We start from the raw sequence: 21,729 nt of genomic DNA, 5'->3' as shown, positions 1-21,729 counted from the left end.
GTCCTTTTCTGCAAAGCTGCTTTTTCCAGCCTATTGGTCTGCAGCATATATGACTACATCAGGCTATTTCTCCCCAGATGGAGGACTTTGCACTTCCCTTGGCCAAACCTTATGAGGTCAAGGTCCCACTAAACAGCAGCACAACCCTCTGGAGTATCAGCCACTCCTCCCAGTTTAGTGTCATCAGTAAACTTGCTGTGGCTGCACTGTGTTCCATCAGGCAGATCAGTAATGAAGATGTTTAAAGAGTATTGGACACAGTATCGACTGGGGTGCACTACTAGTTACTGGCCTCAAACTTCATGCCACTGAACACTACCCTCTGGGCCCAGCCATTCAGCCAGTTTTCAGTCCACCACACCGTCTGCTCATAAGTCCCATATGTCAGCAGCTTAAAGGATCTTATGGGAGACAGTGTCAAAAGCCTTACCGAAGCCAAGGCAGGCAACATCTACTGCTCTCCCCTCATCTACCAAATGAGTGGTTTCATCATTGAAGGTTATCGACTTCATTAAGCAGCCCTTCCTCTTTGTATATGCATGCTGACTAATCCCAATCACCTTCTTTCCAGGAATGAATAGTTTCCTGAAAGTTGTTTCACCACCTGATCCAGCAGGTCAATGTCCTTCCTGTGCTGAGGAACCCAGAGCTGGACCCCAGAGTTTTCCAGGTGGGGTCTCACAAGAGAAGGGTAGAGGGGTAGAATCCCCTCTCTCACCCTGCCACCCACACTGCTTTTGATGCAGCCCAGTATACAATTGGCTTTCTGGGCTGCAAGTCCCCATTGCTGGGTCATGTCCAGCCTCTCACCCACCAGCATTCCCAGGTCCTTCTCATCAGGGCTGCTCTCGATCTGTTCATCCCAGCCTGTGCTGATACCGTAGGTTGCCCCAACTCAGGTGCAGCACCGTGCACTTATTAAATCTCTTGAGATTCCCATAGGCCCACTTCTTGGGCTTGTCCAGGTCCCTTTTGAAGGCATCCCATACTTCTGGTGTGTCAACCGCACCACTTAGGCTCATGTCATCAGCAAATTAGCTGAGGATGAACTCAGTCCATTTGTCTAATAAGTCAAGATGAGGCTGACTGACCTGCAGTTCCCCAGATACTCATTCTTGTCCTCCTTGAAAACAAGCAAGACAGGAATGACATTTTCTTTCCTTCAGATCTCAGGAACCTCTCCCAGTCACTATGACCATTCAAAGACAATTGAAAGTGGCCTCACAACGATATCTGCCAGCTCCCTCAGCACTCATGGGTGCATATCATCAGGGCCCATGGCCTCAGGTATGTCTAATTTAGTTAAGTATTCCCTAATCTGAATCTCTTCCAACAAGATGAGTACTAAATCCTCCTTCCTTCAGACTTTTGCCCAGTCTCACAGACATTTACACAAATTAATTTCTACCGTGCTTGACAAGCAAGCAGTCATACTGTGTCCATGGGGAAGACATCATTTACTGAACACAGATTAAGAAGAGGAAGGCACAGGCTTGCTTTCTGACTGTTGGCAATACATCAATGGCATTTTCAGTCTCCCATGTCCAACTCAGAACTCCTTGGTTTGTTACTCAGCACCCAAGCGAGATTGTTTTGATTGTTCCCAAGTGCTGGGAAAGTGCACAAATTCACTGGCATCAACAACTCAGTTAAGCAGCAAGAACAGGAGAATAGGAAGGGTTGTTTCTTATCCATGCCTGTGTTTGCTCAGCATGACACTTTCCAGATAGGGCTGGGAGGAGGCTCGCTGCTAACTGTGGAGTGACCACTGTTCTTCAAAGACAAGACCCATGCAAATTTGGATCACTGATGTTTTCTGATAGGAGCTTTTTTTTTTTTTTTTTGTCTACCTGCTATTAAGAAAAAAACCTGTGCACTTTGACCCTTAACTGTCCTCTGCTGCTCAGGTATTTTGAGCTGTGGAAGAAAATCTCATGTTTTCTCTGCTCTGACCAAGCACAGGAAGTGAGCAGTTGACAGGATTATACCAAAGCACCTGGCTAAATCTTCCCAGGGCAACTTTCAAACCAAGACTTATGCTGACACAAGGGTGAGCAGGCATCTCTCTGAGGCTTGGGACAGAAGCACTCTGTGCCTCTCACTGCTGTGTCAGAAAAGACATGACAGGGAGCTCTGAGAGAGAGTACCAGTCAGAACTCCCTCATGCTCAGATACCTGACCATGGTGCTCTGTTCATAAACAGCCAGCTCTGTGAAGAACCAGGGTTTATTGGGAAGTCTTGACTGGTCCCCCTGCTATATCCCGTCACAGCATGGTGGTAGAAGGCAGGTAAAGGTATTTTTCTCAAATTTGGTTAAGGGCAGAGGTTGTCTGAGGACCATTTCTAACAGAGATGTTCTGTCCAAAACAACCAAGGGCTCTTTTCTGCCAAAAAATCAAATCTGAGCTGGCCTAACAGTCACATGGATCTGTTTCCTGAAAGATTAATTAGATCCCATGACTCCTGCATATGGTCATAGGCTACCTTAGAGAACTTTGAGATCCACACGACTTTCCTGGAGCTAATCACTCATCTTCCTCAAAATATCTGTTGCTCTCATTTCTCTTCTCTAGCACCAAAGCAAGTGTCAATCTAAGTCACCAAGGGATCTGCAATCTCCCCAGATAAAAACCTGTAAGCCAAATGTGATCTTTTTTAAATACAGAACACCAGATGGGCCTTTCTTGTTTTCTAGCTAAACATCTCATGCCATATCCAATGAATCCCACCTCCACTCTGCTTCCATACATACTTATCTGCATAAACCTAGTGCTTCCAGACTCCTGATTCACAAGAATGTAGCAGGGATTGCAGTTAATTTCTGTCTGAACAGTCAGAAGATGATCAGCTTACAAATACTTCATTGAATTCCATCTGTGCAGGATCCCTCAGGTACTGCAGAGGGATTAGAAAATTAGAAGATTAGAAATTAGAAAAGCAGGAGTAAACATGCTTTCCTCTGGCATCACATAGCTTGTGCACTAAACCGTTACCCAAGAACCTGGTTACATACAGCCACATCACTGGGATTACAACAGAGGAGTTAGCCAAAACATGACTCAGGAGTAAGATCTGACTTCACTGAGTGTTTTTGGAACAGGTTGTGAACACGTAAAGAAATGTGATGTTGCTCCTACTAGCAGAGAAATGCTATTATTTTTAATGAGTTGTGGTTAACTAAATATATTACACATTCACCACATTGTATGCCACTAGCTATAGAAATTCAAGGGCCTTTACCGTGCCTGGACTTTTAGATGAAGCACTGATCTTTTTTTAAATATCAATAAGACTTTTGAATCATCATCTGTTTCAATCTGATCAAAACACTGGGTCTTACTAAGCCTACAAGCCTAGTGTTTTTTCATACAGGGCTTTCTCATTCACCTCCCTCTTGACCTGGAGTCCCCGCTGTTCTGGGTCCAGGATCCATTTTCCACTTCTGTCAGTCTGGTCAGGCACTTACATAGTGTACGAAAAGGACCAGGGGAAGGCCCCAGCTGGCCTGAGTCGTCCACAGTCCCTCACTGCAGTGGTTGGTAGAAACTACCTCTATTCACGTCATTCTGGAAGTTCAGACCCTTCCTTTCTCCTTCAGCAACTCTACTGTCCTAACCATTATACTGAATTCCTCCAGTGTTTGTGGTGACATTTTTTAAGTGAGGCCACATGAACTACATGAGTGTCTGCTCTTTTCTGAGTGGATTTCCTTCACGTGCTTTTTTACAGGAACAGCCTGGAGGCAAATAAAGGAGGGTAGAACAAGAAAATCTAGTATACCAAGGTTAATTGTTTATTCAGAGATTGCTTGAAAAGTGCCTTCTATCCCTCCTTGCCCCAAAGCAGAGGGATGTAAATATATCCTAGAAGGGGTCGGAGGACTTAACATTTACTCTCAGCTTCCTGTAACACTGGCTCAGGGCTCTGAATCCCCACACAGGAGCAGAAAAAAATATCCTGCAAACCTTCCACATCCACATTTCAGCTTCCTCCACACCTAATGCCTCCTCACTTGGGCAGGGCAGAAAACTCCAGGCTGTATAAACTGCCAAAAGGAGATCAAGTGAACCTGTAAGATGCTGTTGAAAGCCCAGGCAATACTAGTAGGAAAAGGGTGGTGCTACCTCCCTTCCAACAGGAAAGGTCAATGAAGGTGTGTGGAGATCAGGCATGGATGTCTGAAGTCATCAGTGTATATCCTATATATCACTATACTCATTTTAGTATCACATACAACTGTACAGAGGCAAAGCCTTTTTTATTCCCCCTTCATTACCAAGCAGCTATGCTGCTGTCAGCTGTGTCAGCTGCCCTACCTAGCCAGCAACACAGGCAGTTCAGTCTGAGTGCAATCTCTTCCTCAGAACATCCCACTGACTGGGGTTATTGCCATTCCCAAGTTTCTGGTCTCATCAAAGGAAAGGCAGAGGGGGACAAACTGAAACTTCTGCCAAATTGATAAAGATTGATCAATATTTTACTTAAAATTCAATAATTTTCTTAGACTGTAGACTGAGTTGACATTTAGCAACAATGTTTTGCCAAGACTTGTACCCTAAAGGAGAGGCCAGAAGGCAAGGCCAGATATGACACCTGAAGGTCTGGTTTTGTGTGAGAAGATAGGCATCCAGGTCCCAAATAACTTGTACAACTTCAGGTGACTCACGAGCCTACTGAAGATTAAGGAGAACACAACCCTCTCCATTTGTCATTTGTGCAGAGAAGGAGTGCCTATATTCCTGCGCTTTGGGTAGAACAACAGTACAACTCATATAGCACAAGGGACCAGGACAAGAACACTTGACTGTGTGCTCATTTGTGTGAAGGAGTTGGTTAGTTTTCAGAGCAGACTCAATTATGTCTCATGTTGACATCTCGTACTCTGGGGCTCCTGCTTTTGCTAAGTTTCAGGAAGAGAAAAAGACAGAGTCCTGTAGCCCAACAGACACAGTTCCAGGAAGATGTAAATTTTCCACAAAGGCCCATCTGGCAAGTGTATTAATCATCACTGGAGTAGGAAGTGAAGGGCCGGAATCAGACAAAACATCAGTGAGACTTCTAGAAGAAAGATAACAAATGTCTTCAAAAGTGGAAAAGTACAGTAAGAAGGAAATCGATTTTAGAGAAGCCCAAGGGAATTTGGGCTTTTCTTTCTAGTAATGTTGTCCCACGGGAAAAAATAGAGGCTCAAGCTCCAAATGTAATGTCCTTTTTTGTCATAATGGAGCCATTTTAGAAACCAAGTACCTGATACAGGGAAATTTGAATACAGCTTGTTTTCTCCCACAACTGACAGACATTTAAAAACCATATACCTACATATATATTTATGTGTTGCATACACATATACACACGCATAACGCAGCTCTGGGAGAAGAAAACCTGTTAATTGAATGTATCAATGCTGAGAAGCAGTAAGAGCCGCAAATATGTGAGTGCAGGAGGTGACTTCAGCAGAACAGAGTGTAACGCAGGTGAGTTTCAGATCAGATTGCAGACAGAAAAATTTAGGTATTTTTCTGAGACAAAGAAAGCAGAAAACAGCAAAAGAACTCACAATATACTGAAAGAAGAATCACACAGATCTGCAAGATGTGTGTAAAATGGAGGAAAAAATACAGTATACAGTTCACAGCAAACTAACAAAATGCCTTCTTGTTCTCCAATTCTACAAGTGCCCACCCTTTTGAAGTCCTTTGTTGCTGCTTTATAGTCATTGCTTTTGTTCTGATGCTTTATTTAGCAACTTGCCTTACAGATACATAAGGATTTGTAGGATAAAATGAGCAGATAGAAATACACTATGCTAACAAAACGCAAAAAATTATAAGCCACCGTGGCTATAAAGGGATGACTCAAAACGGATACCAGCACAGTACATTGACCTCAGGTTAAAAAAAAAATATCACAGCAATAGTCGTGGCCACTGCTCTTGAATTGTTTGCGTATAGGCATAAGCCTGGTCACAGAGGAAATGCCAGTCAGTAAAACTCACAGGTGCTCTATACTGACCTGCTTATTGGAGTAGAGTTCTGCTATAAATTTATGTGACACGTTGAACATCTGCGTTCCAGGAAAAACAAGCAGGAAAGGAGAGAATGGCTGGAGACAAATAATTTCCCTGCAAACACGAAGGCCCATATGTCAGAATTCAAACAGCAGTCAGGAAAGAACTGCAAGTACTCCAAGAGGACCCAGAAGGTCAGGGGTCACACAAGTGTCTAGAGCAGCTTGGGCCTCTGCATGAAAAGGGTGACTGCAGGGCTCCCTTGGGACAGGGCACACATGGAGGCCCCAGGACCTGAAAGGGGTCAGAGGTACAGCTACAAGTAAGACACAGTCTTGTCTTGAAGACAAGAAGAAGCTGGGACCACACTTGTAAAGTTCTCACTGCTGCTGTCTTCCAGACCTTTGGAAGACTCACGTGCTCGGTGCATTACACACTTCCCAAGTTCCTTGCCTTGAGACAGCCTCAGGTTCCTGTTGTTCTGACCAGATCCTGGTAGTCTTGGTGATGTAAAACTCGCAAGATGTCATGGCTATTAGAGGGTAAAGTTCACAGAGGCCTCTCCTCTCCTCTCCTCTGTGCGTGCTCTGGGGGTACCCATCAGGAGAACGGCTCCCTGAGACACAGGAGGCCACCAGAAGGCAATACCGGGGGGACGCGGAGCACAGACCCCGCTCCCCACGCCGCCCTGCAGGGATGCCGGCACGGCCTTAGCGCACGCAGTGCCAAAGCCTCCGGCCCCAGCACGGCCGGACCACCCCGGCACACCCGGGCGGTCCCCTCACAGCCCGACATCCCCGGGCCCTTCCACGGCCGCGCGCGGACCCCTCCCGGCGGAGGGCGGCGCTGGAGGCGGTCCCGGCGTGTTCCCAGCCCCGAGTGCCTCTCCCGCGGCGTGGCCCCGGCTCGGCAGCGGCAGAGCCGCCTGGGGAAGGGTCTGGGCGGCGGGGGCTCTCCGGCCGCCATGGGGACCAACGCGCCGCTGCGCCGGGAGCCGCTGGCCCGCGGCCCCCACGTAAGTGAGCGGTGCCCGCAGGGCCCGGCGGGGCGGGCGGGGCGGCGGCCGGGGCAGGCAGGGGGCAGCTCTGCCGGGAGGGCGAGGTGGGAATTCAGCCCGGGAGGGAGCTGCCCTGCCCGCTCGGAGAGAGGATGTCACGGCAGGCGCCGTCTCCAGGGCCAACGCGGTACCCGCCTCCGTTCCTCCATCAGGCGCACGGGATTTGGGGCCGTGCCGGCTGATGTGGTGGGCATTCAGAAGTTCTCGGGAGACCGGTGCTAAATGGTTGCCCATTTGTGCCCATTCTTTCTGGATTCCCTTGTCATTATCCAGTCCATAGCAAGCTGTGGGAAGCCAGTGACCTTCCCAGAGCTAGCACTCTGTTCCTTGTCACGGTGACTGTCTTGACCATTATTTGGGAGATGAAAAATTAGACTTACTCACATTGTGGCACTACCTGGAGGGTGGTCTTGGCAGGGTTCTGGCATTGTTAATCAGTTTTATTTTGCTGATGTACCTGTGTCAATGAGGAATGCCCCCACCATGCCAGATGCTATACAGGCACAGTGGGAAGAAAGGCATGCACCCTCCAAGGATTCACTTTCAAGCAGAATGTGGACAGGTTTTGGGAGAAGAGACGTGAATGCAGGCAGGATAACAAGGCAAGTTAAGCTCTGTGGGGTAATTTTTCAGGTAGGTTTCTTCAGAAGGCATTCAGCTAACACATGAAGTCAATGCAACAGTGAGGGGAAGGCAGAGGAGAGGCATACAGCAAGGAGAAGGACAGCAAGTCCCGAAAGGCTGAGAAGATGGCTCTGGAGAGAGAACCAAAGGGCAATCCAAGACCCACGGAGGTAGTCTTGATGCCTTGCCCCTTGGCCAGCGCTCCCACTGGAGGAAGTAGTTCTGCTGATGCTGTTGCCCCAGGCTGTTCACTTTGCCACCTGTAGAGCAGGTTTTGTGGCTGCCTGTTGGCTCTTTTAAGCTACCAGGGGCTATAGCTCTGTGCATGCATGAAGGGTGTGAAAACACGTAAGAAGTGATGTCTGCCAAAGTACAAAGCAAAAGATGTGTGCCTATTATGCAAAGAAGGCCCGTTCCATTTGAGTCTGAATGTCTCACCATGCAGTTCTTTCTCTGAAGCGTTTCTTTAGGCATCCTCCCTTTCCTCTTGTGTCCCAGCCAGCTTTGAGTTCAAATTTGGCACCAGGTCTCCCTGAAATCTGGAGGTGTTGAGAAATACCAGCTTGGATATTCACCAGTGAAGGCAACCATCTAGGATTCAGATTTAGGCTGTAAAGAAATGGATTTACCAGAAGCACTGAAAACATATCTGTTGTACTTACTTTTAAGTAAGAAATTAATTGACAGTTTTTGCCCTGTTGTAGCAGTGTTTTCCTCTGATGCTCTGAGTCCAAATCTGACACCACCATGTCAGTACCTCAGATGCTAAAAAGTAAACTAACTCAGGGACAAAAGTGAAAATTACCAAAGCTTCCCATTCATATTAAGGAAATCAAAGGTGCTGATGAAAACTGCAGAATGTTTGCCTCTCCCTCAAGACTTTAAATTAGAATGTTAGTACACAAGAACTAAGTGGACTTTTTGACTTTGGAGCAGTCTCATACCAGAAGATTTCTCACATCTACTGCATTGCTCCTTAAGTGCATCACACTTAACAAGTCTACCTGCAACCTGGAGAATTTTAGCTGGTAAGAAGGTTGGTGGCCCACACTAAGGGAAATAATTAAGGAAAGTTGATTCCCATCGACACTGTGCTGCTTGCGGGAGGGGGATTTCTGTGGGCTGTGTAAAATTGACACTAGGGCAGAGTCAAGGACCTCCATAATCTTTTCCATAAACTAGCATGATTTCATGTGGTAGAAGCCAATCATAGTGATTTTTCCACTAATTTCTTAGCTTTGAAAATATGAAAACGTCCTTATCAAAATCCTGGTCAAATTGTATGCTTTTTCCTACAATTTCATTGTAAAAGATTGAGATGGATCACAGAACATTGTATGAGAAAATACAGGCATGAGAGCATGCTAAAATGTTAGTATTTCATAACTGCCTTTCAGAGACAAGAGGGTTTCAAAACATACAGGAAAAGTAAGAGGGAGAGCCTCTCACAACGTGGATTCTCATTAGCCAGATGTCAGGGACATTCAGGCTGAGTTTCTTATAAATACTGCCTCAGCAGCCAGGCCAGTCAGAAAGTGATCTCTATCCATACGATTTTGAGTAACCTCCTACATATGATTTTGAGTAACCTCTACTCTGGCACATGGAAGGCCTTGGGAAAATGGGCTGCTACTCTCTTAATAGTGTGTGGTCTTTCCTGGAGGGACTCAGCAGAGCCTATGGAGATGTATGTTAAGTTAGAACATGCATCGGAACAATTGCCCTTCCTGCAAAATCAGGGAACATTTTAGCAGTTACTTATATTTCTCTGTAATTCTGAACTATCTTTCATTAAAACATCCAGTACTAAATCAAAGCTTTAATAAAATAACATAGATAGCAAATCCAGCTGAGACTATCCCAGAATAACAGCTGACTCAGATGCTCTTCATGTGACTTTTTTCCCAGATAAGTATCAAAAAGAAGGAAGGAAAGAAGCAAATGGCAATTTATTATGTGGGTTGTTTTGTGGTTTTTTTTTTTCCTATATGTCATCCTGCATTCCAAAGATTTGCTCTTCATCATCAAAATCCTGATTTACTGTCCAAGTAAAGCATATTTACAGAAGGTTTGCTGGTTAAAGGCTTTCTATGCACTCTTTGGAGTTAGCACCTCTTTTAAAATTGTGTCCTTGTTTTTACTTTTCCTTTGCTTTTGTTTCTCCTTTGGAAAAACAAAACTGTTTCTGGACGTGCTCATAATGAAAATAAGGGCTATAGATACTCCAAAAAAAAAAATCTGAGTCTAGATACTCAAAACAAAAAATTTTAATTTTGACCCAAAATTAAAGATGTACTTCTGTGTAATGCCTGATACCACTGTACTTTTGACTGGTGCTTGAGCCTTCCGTTACCTCTCTCCAAGCTTCTTCACATGGAAAACCTGAAATTGTTTCAGGAAATTACAGTAGCCATGTAATAGTTTAGGATTTATGATTGCTCTGAAAGTCAGATGATTAAAGAAGACATTTTAATAACTCATCTAATAATACCTAGTGTGTTACAAGCTTCCAAGACAGGAAGATTTAAACTTAGTGAAGGGTAGCTACACTTCTTTGCCCATTTTATGTTCTCTGTCTCTCAGAATTTCCCCATCTCTCTTCAAAACTGTAAACTGACTATATGTTTTGTACTGTGACTGTAACTTTGCGATCACATTTTCTTCTTTTATCACATTTTTTGTCTTAATGCAGTTAATACCCAAAGTCCACAAACTACACACAAAAGTAATTATTTTAATATTGAAAAAAAGATGTAAATACAGGTTTAGTCCTGACATTAGATCTTTGCTAAGCAGATTTTTTTTTAAAATTTTCTAGTAGCATTAGTAGCCCTTAAAATTAGAAATTAGCAATTATCAATGAAGGCACAATATTTCAAGTATTTGTCATCTGATGGTCACATTGAAAACGCAGCTGCGTGCAGATAGGATGCCATAGAACCTCAGAAGGGATAAGAGAGATGAAAAACAAAACCACTGGTTGGACAAGAAGAGCAAAGAGGAATCTCTAGACCTGTTCACAACACTGGAGGTATTTATTAATAGTGACAAGCGGACGGAGTTTTGTGCAATATTCCTCCTTCCTGCCAGACATTTAACTTTCTTTTCAACCTTTCATATCAACTGGAAGTAGAAAAATTAGGCAGTCTTAATCACCAGAACTGAGAAAGCTTAACAGAACTTCCTTTCTGGACTTCCACATATGAGAGGCATTTGCATGCTTGGTTGTTGCAAACTTGGCTGTTTCTTTGCGTGGTTTCCCCAACCAGGTTTGCCTAACAAATAATTCTCCCACCACTAGCTGAGCTGGAACCTGGGATCTGGTATTTGGCAAACCTACCCCACTGTCTTACCTAGTGATGACAGCTTCCAATCAAGTTGGTTCCCTGCTGGCTTATGTCCAAATACTCTGAATATGTACAGCAGCTCTACTCATTCCTTTTGGAACATCCCCCAAGTCAAACCACGTTGTCTGCTGATCACAGGTTTTAGATGCACAGCACACTAAGAGGAAGAATTACACCACGAGAGTCACCATAGCCTTGGCTGCCATCACTGTTCAAGACCAAGCTGGTTTGAAGCCAGCTTGAGTGTGTTGAACTGAGTTAGATTTCCCAGAGGATGTCTGATGTGTGTCAACATTCAGCAGCACCAATCATGGTTATTCCAGCAGGACTGAACAAGGACTGGAGCTTCAGAAGAAACAGACAAACCATAACCTCAACAGTTTTTATTACAAATAAAGAAAACAGACCCTTTTGAGGGATTAAACCAATCACACAAGCAGAGTGAGTCACACAATGACAGCAAAAAGTGGGCCAGTTTCGTTATTTTTAGAGAGGGAGTGGGAAAGAAAAATTTTGTGGGTGTTTTTTTTTCAGCTGAAATTAAGATAAAGGCTCAAGTTGTTAGGGATTGAATGAAATGAAAAAAAACCACTCTCTTGAGGTTTCCAGCACTTTTTGCAGTGCTTTGTTTCCAGCCTCAGATGGATATTATCCCACCCCACACACACCCCTGAGCAAGGAATCCCATAGAATGGAAGTTGCTTTTCTATGCCGTGCATCTACCCCATCCTACAACTCTGGCTACTTATGACACACTTGACTCAAATTTTATATGATATAGGCAAGTGAAATTATATTGTAACACAGACATCAGATTTATTATATTTATTTTTATTATTATATTCATTATTACATAATTCCTGCTTATGTCAATGAGATTCACAACTCTACTTGTTACCCGGGTTTTGATGCACCTTATCGTAACATAGAATCATAGAATTATTTAGATTGGAAAAGAACTTTTAAGATCATCGAGTCCAGCCACCAACACAGCACTGCAAAGTCCAACTAAATCATGTCCCTAAGTGCCACATCTACACGTCTTTTAAATACCTCTAGGGATGGGGACTCCAGGACTTCCTTGGGCAGCCAGTTACAATGCTTGATAACCCTTTCAGTGAATAAATATTTCTGAATATTCAATAATAAACCTCCACTGGCGCACACCTTGAGGCCATTTCCTCTTGTGCTATCCTTGTTACTTGGGAGAAGAGACTGATCCCCACCTCACTACAACCTTTCAGGTATATGTAGAGAGGTATAAGCTCCCTCAGCCACTCCTCAGAAGAAAGCTCCTTTCATTGCTTTTCTTTGGACAGTACCTTCTGAAAGACAGGGAACAAATTTTCACATAGTTTTTTATTTCCTCTCCCTTGGCTGGGAATTCTGTGCCTAACAGTCTTACCTACATGTAGATCCCCATTTGGTGTTGGTGTAAGACGGTGAGCAAAGATGTGAGAGATCTGTGCTGTGACTGGGGAGGGAATAAACCCCCATACTTCCCTTGGCATAGCATCTGTGTCATTGTCATCTCTTCCGCTTCTCTGGAACATCAGATATAAGCTGTGATGTGGTTGCTTACAGTTATTATTAACTGCATAGCATATGGAAGAACAACCAGGAAAATGCAGGAAGGGAAAACTTGTTGTGCATTCCCTACTGTGTGTATCTGTTTATATTCTCCTTATCTCATGTAGTACGTGTTACTTGGTCTTCTCCTATAAGGGATATTTATACTGGATTGCCTTCACAGCACGGAGCACTACTGTGCCAGAATCTTTAGAGGTTGTTGGTTTGGCTGTGCCAGAGGGACCTGCTCTTCTGAAAGCACTGTGATCCTTACCTTTAAAACTGAAGTTGCTTTCAGGTGCTTTAGGCTGGACAGTATAGAATTGACATGGACAGCTGCTTTTGAAAATCTTAGTGTAAGTTTTCACTTTCTTACACTCAGCAGCTGTTTTGACATAAATAAAATGGACATAAACGAAGAGTTAGGGAGAGAAGTAATTGAAGATCTGCGTCATGTAGATATTGATTTAAAAAGTCGTATTCCTTTGCTTTCAGGAGGGAAGAAGTAACACAGTGCTTAGCACTAGTGCAGAAGATCAGAGTGCTACTGACTGTGTCCACACTGTCCATCTCCTGGACACAGTCGTGCACAGACAGTTCCAGTTCAGCACCTTTCACCTCTTTCAGGATGGCTTTCCAATGAGTCCAAGCCAGCTGCAAACCAAAACAGTTGATCTTGGTTCTTCTGTTCAAACCTTAAGCAATATGACTTCTCTTTAAAAAAGTAAGCTCCTCATCTCCAGCATTTCCCTCACTTTTTGCACTACTGTCTATTTAGTCTCTGCAGAGCCTTTACCATTTCTGCATAGCTTTTTTAATAAGGAGAGGGCCAATGAATTATCTGGATACTGAGACCCTAGTCCTCTGATGAAGTCCACTACTGCCACAAGGAGGAACCCCACTACTGCCCCAAGGGCAAGAGGCCCTCTTTATTAGAAATTTTGAGCAGCAAAGCATAGGGCTGATCAGGGCTGAGGCTTTTCCCATCTTACCTTTCTGCATAGCATTTATCTGTCTGCTGGAAGGACTTGAGGCAGGGCTCACTTAGGAGCAAGATCAATTTCATCTTGTTTATGTAGTATGTGAGGTCAGCGGGGGAGAAATAACCTAACAGAGCATAAACTTTCTCCTATCTTCTGCACCTTATGCTGCAACATGCTGAAACACCATTAGAACATTTCCAGAAAAATCACATCAAGAGATGCACTGACGCTCTTGTAAGAATAATTAACTCTCAATGCAGTTGCTCATAGCTGTGATAGTACAAATATAAAGTATAAATTAGAATCTGTCCATGTGTTCACACTTCCATACACTCGTGCTCAAATATGATTCAGGCCCTTCCTCAGCATTTTGTTTCAGTGAAACCAGCTGTAGATAATGCTGGTGAGCTTACCACAACTTGAAAGCATTTACAGGAGACAATTCAAATTAACTTATAATGACATTTCCAGAATGCACGTAGGTTTTAAAGCAATGTGCAATATGCATAAAGGAAATCTAGTGATGCAGAGAACAATTAAGACAGTTTAAATGGGACATGAATTGTACCTAAGGTGCCTCCCAGTTGCTATTACTACCTTTGGTCAGTATTTCAAGTGAAGATCTCTGGTAATTTAAGAAGTGGGCGTGCTGCAATATTCTCAATGAGTGTTTGAGGAGTTATGACTCACTGAACCATAGCTGTCTGAGGACTTTCTGAACATCACAACAAGATGTTCTTTCTAGCTCTCTGGGAAACAGTCACTTCATAATTTTAAATTCCTAAGAGCAAGTTTTAAAGGGTTTTTGCTTTAATAATCCCTTTTTAAGATTTTTTTTTTTTTTAGTTGAAGACTTCAGTATTTGTTTCTCAAAGCCTTTCTAAACAAGTATTTGTAACTGATGGAAAAGTCAACTTCTTCTCCCTGGTAAAGGCCAGGAATTCAACTATCCTATTCCTTGCATCTACTTTCCTTTAGATATGTCAGACACAGGAGTCACTCTTATGGCTAATTTTTTCTACGAATTAAAGGGCAAAAGAGAAGGGATTTAAGGCCCTCAGATGTTATATGGATGAAAAAAGATAAAATCTGGACTAAAAAACTGTGTCAAAGTGCAGGTACCAAATAGCTGATTGTTGCACAGGCTTGTTCAGATATAAGGCTCACATTAGACTGTCAGCCACACAAATGTGAGATCGATCAGAGGGATAAAAATGGGTGAAGAATTCTCATTGTACTAGGATGGTGTGACACCAGCTACCAAAATGTTTTAGTTAGGTGTTTCCATAGCAGAATATAGGGGGCACAAGTTGTCATTGTTAACACATGGTGCCTAGGATATTGAAGTAGGATCCAAGTCACAGTCATCTCACTAATGGGAGAGCACTTTGACCCCAAAACACACCCAGCTTGAAAAAACAAACCACATCACTTTTATAGTCAACTGGAACACAGAGATGACCAGCTCATACATGACAGCTCATTTAACAGCTTTCTTGATTGTGCCATGTGCCAGCAAAGTCATCATTAAAGAAATGCAGGCATTCTTGGCTGAATTAACACCGAAGTCACAGAATCCTGCATCTCACCCAGAGACTCGTCGTGAGCTACAAGGCAGGTGCTCTGACTGTGGAGGGCTGCGGTTCCTCACAGCCTGCAGCTGCATCCTGCCTTGCTGTTCCATGCACTGCTGTGGGCTGGGTCTGTCCTGGCTGTGCATCTCCTGCGGCAACCCCGCAGTTCTCTGACAGCCCTCACTGTAAAAGCTCTGAACATGACAGCGGTCCCCACTGAAGCTGTGAGATCATCCAGCAGGTTTTTTTACTAGATTGCTCAGATATGTATTGCGGGGTCATCATCATCATGGCTGGGCTTCGCGAACGAAGATTTGGGAAGGCTCTATCCACATTTGTTGCAGGCACACTGGTGGCTTATGAGGCCAATACGTGACAGACATATCCGATTGCAAAAGGCACAGCAGAAAGACTCCTTAGATGGTATATTCTGCGAGACACAATTCTTTCTGCGTTGCCTTTTCTCCTCAAGGGTGATCCTGCGTGTGTTCTCAAAGGAGACAGCTGCGTTATAGATGGTGTGTCTCCAGACCTCCTGATTGGTATTGCGGGGTATTCCATATATAAACCGACAGGATGAGGCTGTCCTGACTGAAGGATAGGAAGGATTTCTTCACAATAGGAAGAATTTCGTGACAGAAGAGGGCGTTTAGATACTGGAACGGATTGCCCGGGGTGGTGGTGGAGTCACCGTCCTTGTGGAGGTGTTTAAGGAAAGAGTGGACGTGGCACTCAGTGCCATGGTCTGGTCGACATCACGTCTTTCAGTCTCAGGCTGGGCTGGGTGACCTCGGAGATGTTTTCCAACCTAACTGGTTCTGTGATTCTGCGGAGGCAAACCTTCATGCGGCCCTACGGACACCTCCGGGGGTCGGGCCCGCCCGGGCCGCTCTCGGCTCCCGCCCCGCAGGCCCAGCCCGCCGCAGGGGGCAAGCCGCTCCTCACTTCCTGCCGAGGCGGGTCTTCCTGCGGGCTCGGCGCGGGGAAAGGTGACCGGGAAGCGCAGCCTCTGCGACAGTCGGAGGGGCCGGGGTCGCGCAGACCGCGGCGCCGATGCGGGCCGGGGCAGGGCGGGCCGCGCCGGAGGGCGAGCGGGGGGCGGGAGGGAGCGGCGGGGCAGAGATCGGGATGGAAGTGCCCCGCCGGCAGCGCCTGCACCAGGAGCCGGCACGGAGCGGGCGGGGGGCGGGAGTGTGTCCCAGGAGTGCGGGATTCCGCAGCCCCTGCAGTGGGAAGGTGCGCGTCCCAGGGGTGCGGGATTCCGCAGCCCCTGCAGTGGGAAGGTGCGCGTCCCAGGGGTGCGGGATTAGGCATTCCCTGCAGTGGGGAGGTGCGCGTCCCAGGGGTGCGGGATTAGGCATTCCCTGCCGTGGGAAGGTGCGTGTCCCGGGGGTGCGGGATTCCGCAGCCCCCGCAGTGGGAGGGTGCGCACGGGCGGTGTCCGGGGGGTGCAGGCGTGGGTTTTCCCGGGCTGTGAGGGATGCGGAAGGGAGGGAGTACCAGCGCAGCCCCTGCACGTGGGTAGCAGGGGAGTGTCCTTAAGGTGTGGCAGGGGAGGTTTAGATTTGATGTTAGTAAAATGGTCTTCATGCAGGCGGTGGTTGGGCGCTGGAACGTGCTCCCCAGGGAAGTGGTCAGGGCACCAAGCCTGACAGAGTTCAAGGAGTGTTTGGACAACGCTCTCGGGCACATGGTGTGACTCTTGGGGATGGGCCTGAGCGGGGCTAAGGGTTGGACTCAGTGATCCTTGTGGGTCCCTTCCAGCTCAGAATATTCTATGATTCTAAGCATATTGATATGCTGGAGAGGCACAGGGGGTTGATCCCTCACACTAGGAAGGGACCCAGTGAAGAGGTCAATCCCATCCGTGAGGGAAAATGGTGGGAAGGGTTTCTTGCCCTAGCACGCACACAGGGTGATAAGTGCTTTCCCACCCACACAGAGGTGTTAGAGGGTGTCTGAAGGGTGTGTAGTCACCTGCACTGGGATGCAGGAGCAGGCCTGGAGTGTGTGTGCAGGCAGGCAGTGTAGAACTGATGGCTCCATGGGTAAAGAAGGGTGGCGGGAACACACCTACTGGTGCATGGAGTTTGGGGCAGGATATCCTGCGTGCTTGCCACACAGCAAAGCGAGTGGGAAGATGAAATGACCCCAAACGCACAGGCATATGCAGAGTGTAGAGACTGTGGGAGTGTTGCAGGCTCTTTGATTTTGAAAAACATCACTTCAGAGGTGCAGATGTAGAATATACACTAGTGTGATTTTTTTATGAAACACTGATGGAGACATATCTAGTGCACCTCAGACCACTAACAGAAACAGTAGCTTCCTTGGTCGCTTCAAAGGCTGGCCCAGAATTTCCCAGTCTCAGAAAGTCCTCGAACCTCCAATAGTCTAAAAGCCTTAGGATGGAATATGGAAGAGCAGTAAACCAAAGGTGTAGAGATTAATTATTTCAAGTAGTCCTTCATGGAGCACTGTTTTATTTCTTTTCCTTTCTGCTAAAGATTGTTAGTCCCTGCAAGGTGGAAGAGGTAGATCTTGGAAAAGGAAGATCCCCAGGCTAGAGAATGCTGTGTAGATAAACTCAGTATATCATCAAACACCTGGAAACTCAGAGGCAGCTGTAGTGATTAATTATTTCAAGTAATTTTGGTGAACAGTTCTGAAAATAGATGATTTGCCTGCAGAAGCTGTTAATAAATTCTAAAATATAGTGGCAACAAAATTATGTAGCTAGGACATTACAGCTCTGCTTGAAGGAATTTACTGTTAGTGGCTGAAGGGACTTTGCCATTACTTGTTGGCAGTGAATGCTATCTGAAAATACAGAATTATTTTTGCTTTGGGTTCAGGATAGGTCAGAGCCAGCATAGAATTATATGTGTTATTGAACTGTGATGTAGCCATACATCGCATGTTCCTTTAGAAAACGTCCAGCTTAACCTGAAAAGCAGTAGACTAGTTTAATTAGTGGTAAATTTCCACATAGAGTTACCACTTATATTGCATTATTACCTCTCTTTTGCTAGGATAAATATTGTGGTTCTTCAGGTGTTTAAAATGAACAGCAATAGAAAAACTGCACCAAGGGCAGTGCATGGCTTACTTGGCAGCTTTTTGAAACTATTGTGGTACAGAGTTATAAGGCTGTACTAAAAATAATTCTGCTTTGGGGCGTACTGAAACTGTAATTTAGCAGAAGTTGAAATGCACAAATACCAGGAATTGCTTTTGATTCTAGTCAATTCATATGTATTTGAAGTGTCTCCACATCTACCTCCAAAATTATTTCAAGAGACCGTTACTGCAGCCAGTACCAGCTGTAGTTGAACGTGATCTGCGTGGTTGGAAAGATATGTGGTCTAGTGATTCAGTTCTGTTGGATGTCTAGGTATGATGCAACGTGAGATATACTTTTTTTTACAACTTAACAGACTCACTGTTTTAGGAGATGGTATTTTCTGGGTTTAGATTCAAGGATTCTAGAACTTTAAGCAGTGCTTGAAGATAAAGGAGGACAGAAATTTTTCTGCTTCTTAAAAGCCTTCGTTGCATAAATGAAAAAGTAACTGCTTTGTCAGAGGGACATGATGGTCCTAGCTCAGGCAGGTAACTTGGAATAAGCAAACTCTGGGTAAATTTGCTTTGTCACTTCCTTACTCTGTGCCCTTCTAGTTTAGCTTCTCAGTTCATACAGTATAGGATATGTATGCAGCAGTGGCTGACTTGAAGGGTCTTGTGAGAGATTTGCTTCTAATATTGTTCGTGCAGTTTCAGAGACAAGCTTATAGATGTGTCAGAAGTGGTCTTCACATCTTGAACGTGGTTTTATTTTAATTAGTGTCTGCTTTTACATTTATAATGACTGGATGTCCTGCTCAAAACCAGCTCCAGAAAGAGGTTGTTTTAGAAATGAGGAAAAGCAGTGGTTCAGTTATACCTGAGTCTGTCTGGCTAATGTGATTTGAGGTTTCACTCAATGATACAGGATAACACACTCTCTGACTCATGTTTATACAGCATATAAAATCCTGAAAACTACTCTCCCTCCATTTTCAACGTGAGTTACTGAATTTCTTACGTACATTAAAGTATTTCAAGCATGCTGGACAAAAAGAAGGGCAAGATTAAATTGAAACAGCTATCATGTATCCACATAGGTGCAGATATTTTCAGCATGAATAAATAATTAATTTTCCTGAAGGATTATTATCTGATCCTTTGGAAGTGTAAAACAGTAATTAATTAACATATTACTGTTTATGTAACATTCAAATGTAAATCCAAATGAAGGGGCTTGATATAAACAAAATAATGTTTATTACTTTATGGCTGAATCCATAAAACCAAGCTTAAGTAGTCATCATGGTAATCAAAAGCTGAAATTCCAGGCTGTATCTGTTCCACTGAAGTTGTATGGAGTAGCCATGTCTGCTTTGTTTAAGTAAATGCCATTTCTTATGAGCTTAGTCATGGGAGCCATCCTTGCTTTTTGTCACCTCAGTTTTATTCTGAAAGCTAGAGTAAACCACTCTTTCAGGAGTCACAGTTTTTGGAGTTTAACTAGAGAAAACATGACTAGCAGTCAATAGTTTTGTTGAGCCATAGTGAATTGCAAGTGGAGATCAGAAATATCTTTGACAATCTGGCATAGTTTCCTGACCACCTTAACATTACTATTATACCAAAGCATCACTTCTCGTCTTGTGTGATAAAACCTGAACTAATCTGGCTTAAAAATAGGGAAATCTTGAAAAATTGCTGAATTTTCTAAGTTTCTTAAGAGAGAGATGTCACAGTAGCCTTTCTTTTGGAACTTTACTGAAAAAAATCTAAGTGTAGTCTAAAAGGAGTATGAAATGACAATACACACATGACAATACTAAAAGGAGCAATTTCGTGCTTCTTTTACTATTGTCATGCTTGTGTAGCAACTGCTCGGAAAGAGCTTCCCTAGCTGACAAAACCAGTAGAGATTGATGCTGCTCTGAGTCAGAGATGAGCAGCCCTTGTGCGTTAATCTGGAAGAAGTTTATTTGCCATTTTAAATGGAGCGAAAATCCGACATAACATTAGATTTCATACCAAAAGGATGATACTTACTTAAAGTACTGTTATGTTTGAAAGGAGGGGAAAAAAAAAAAAAAACCCAACAAAAAAAACCAAACACCACCTTATAAATGGTGGGTCTGATAAACTCTTGCTAACACTTTCTTAATTTCTGTTTGCGGGGAGAGGAAATTTGGGTTATTTGGGGATATTTTATGTATATATATATATTTATATATATTTATATGTATATTTTTGAACAGGCTTATTGTAACCCAGTACTGTATTAGTGAATATCTTAATGTACTTTGGCCTACAAAGCAGTATGTAAGGGTTTAGAAGTCAATGTTTAACTTGCCTTACCTGACCAAAATATGTTTAACAAAGACATGTAAACCAACTCAGTCAAAAACTTTCTCTTTTTCATTCATGGAGTCTCTCAGTGGATGCATCTGAGCAATTTGTTCCATTCTGTGGTTTTGGAATATGAGATTTTCTTTCTTTCATGCTAAGGCACAGTAATTTTTCTACTTATTCAGAGGTTTCCATCTGAACAGGGAACAGCTGTTTAATTACAGCTGAACTTCATAATAGTTAAATATGGTTTACACAGAGTTTTTATATATTATTTCTAGAAATAGGGATATTGAGTTTTAACTAAAAAAAAAGTCTTATTTTCTAAAATTTTCTGATGATACATACTTTAAGGTATTAATTGTCTGTTATCAATGGATTGGTTACTGTGTGTCCACAGTTCTGGACTACTTGTGTGTACTGTTCATGAAGTGTACCCTTTACTGCAAGTAAATGACTATTACTAATGATACACTTTTTTTTCTCTGTTATGCCAGGAAGTGTACTTCAAGAATCTTTCAAAACAGAAACAAAAGGAAGTCATGGAGAAGAATGGAAACAACCACAAACTTCGTGTTTGTGTTGCTACTTGCAACCGTGCTGATTATTCAAAATTAGCTCCCATTATGTTTGGTATTAAGGCAGAACCACAGTTTTTTGAGCTTGATGTCGTAGTGCTTGGTTCCCACCTGATTGATGATTATGGGTAAGGTGAATTTTTATCTTTCTACTGATCTGTTTCTGGGGTGTTAGCAATGATACCATGAATGTTAGGTAAAAAAGAGTCTTGGGATTGTCAGTGTAAGCAACAAAGTTCTAAGATTTTTTTTCAGATTCCGTTTTATTTTGTGGCTCCTTCTGAGATTGCATATTTCTAGGATTTTTTCAGCCAGTCTTGGAATTTTAGAAAGTTTTCTTTAAGTGCTGTAATTGAGCTCTTCAGCAGGATCACAGACTGTATGAAGTGAGAAACTCAGTTCCTTCATTTTTCTGTAAGAATCTGGTGATTATCAAATGAAAATGTGCTACAGTTTTTTAATTTTCACAGAAAAAAGATACTCCTCAGTCATTTTAAGTTGCAGCTCTTCCACTTTGCATAGTTATTGGACAAAGTACTTACATATTACATATCCCAGGGGAAAACTGTTAGTTCTCACTTCC

General features: G+C 43.7%; 1 protein-coding gene across 4 annotated transcripts in view; it reads left to right on the top strand.

Annotated features, from left to right (window-relative positions):
- Positions 1–6,881: 6,881 nt before the first annotated feature.
- Positions 6,882–21,729, top strand: part of GNE (glucosamine (UDP-N-acetyl)-2-epimerase/N-acetylmannosamine kinase) — a 32,970-nt gene continuing 18,122 nt past the window's right edge. The window contains exons 1-2 of one of the 4 annotated variants that reach the window (XM_064641174.1): positions 6,882–7,023; positions 21,066–21,274. In XM_064641174.1, the coding sequence (XP_064497244.1) occupies positions 6,973–7,023; positions 21,066–21,274 (260 nt within the window). In that variant the 5' untranslated portion in view covers positions 6,882–6,972. Of the gene's footprint in view, positions 7,024–16,107; positions 16,152–16,348; positions 19,226–21,065; positions 21,275–21,729 lie in introns of those variants that run through there. The other 3 variants (XM_064641178.1, XM_064641177.1, XM_064641175.1) reach the window with 3 other exon arrangements.

This window comes from Pseudopipra pipra, chromosome Z (genome assembly GCF_036250125.1).
Source record: "Pseudopipra pipra isolate bDixPip1 chromosome Z, bDixPip1.hap1, whole genome shotgun sequence".
NCBI lineage: Eukaryota > Metazoa > Chordata > Aves > Passeriformes > Pipridae > Pseudopipra > Pseudopipra pipra.
This window is presented reverse-complemented; position numbering and strand designations above follow the sequence as displayed.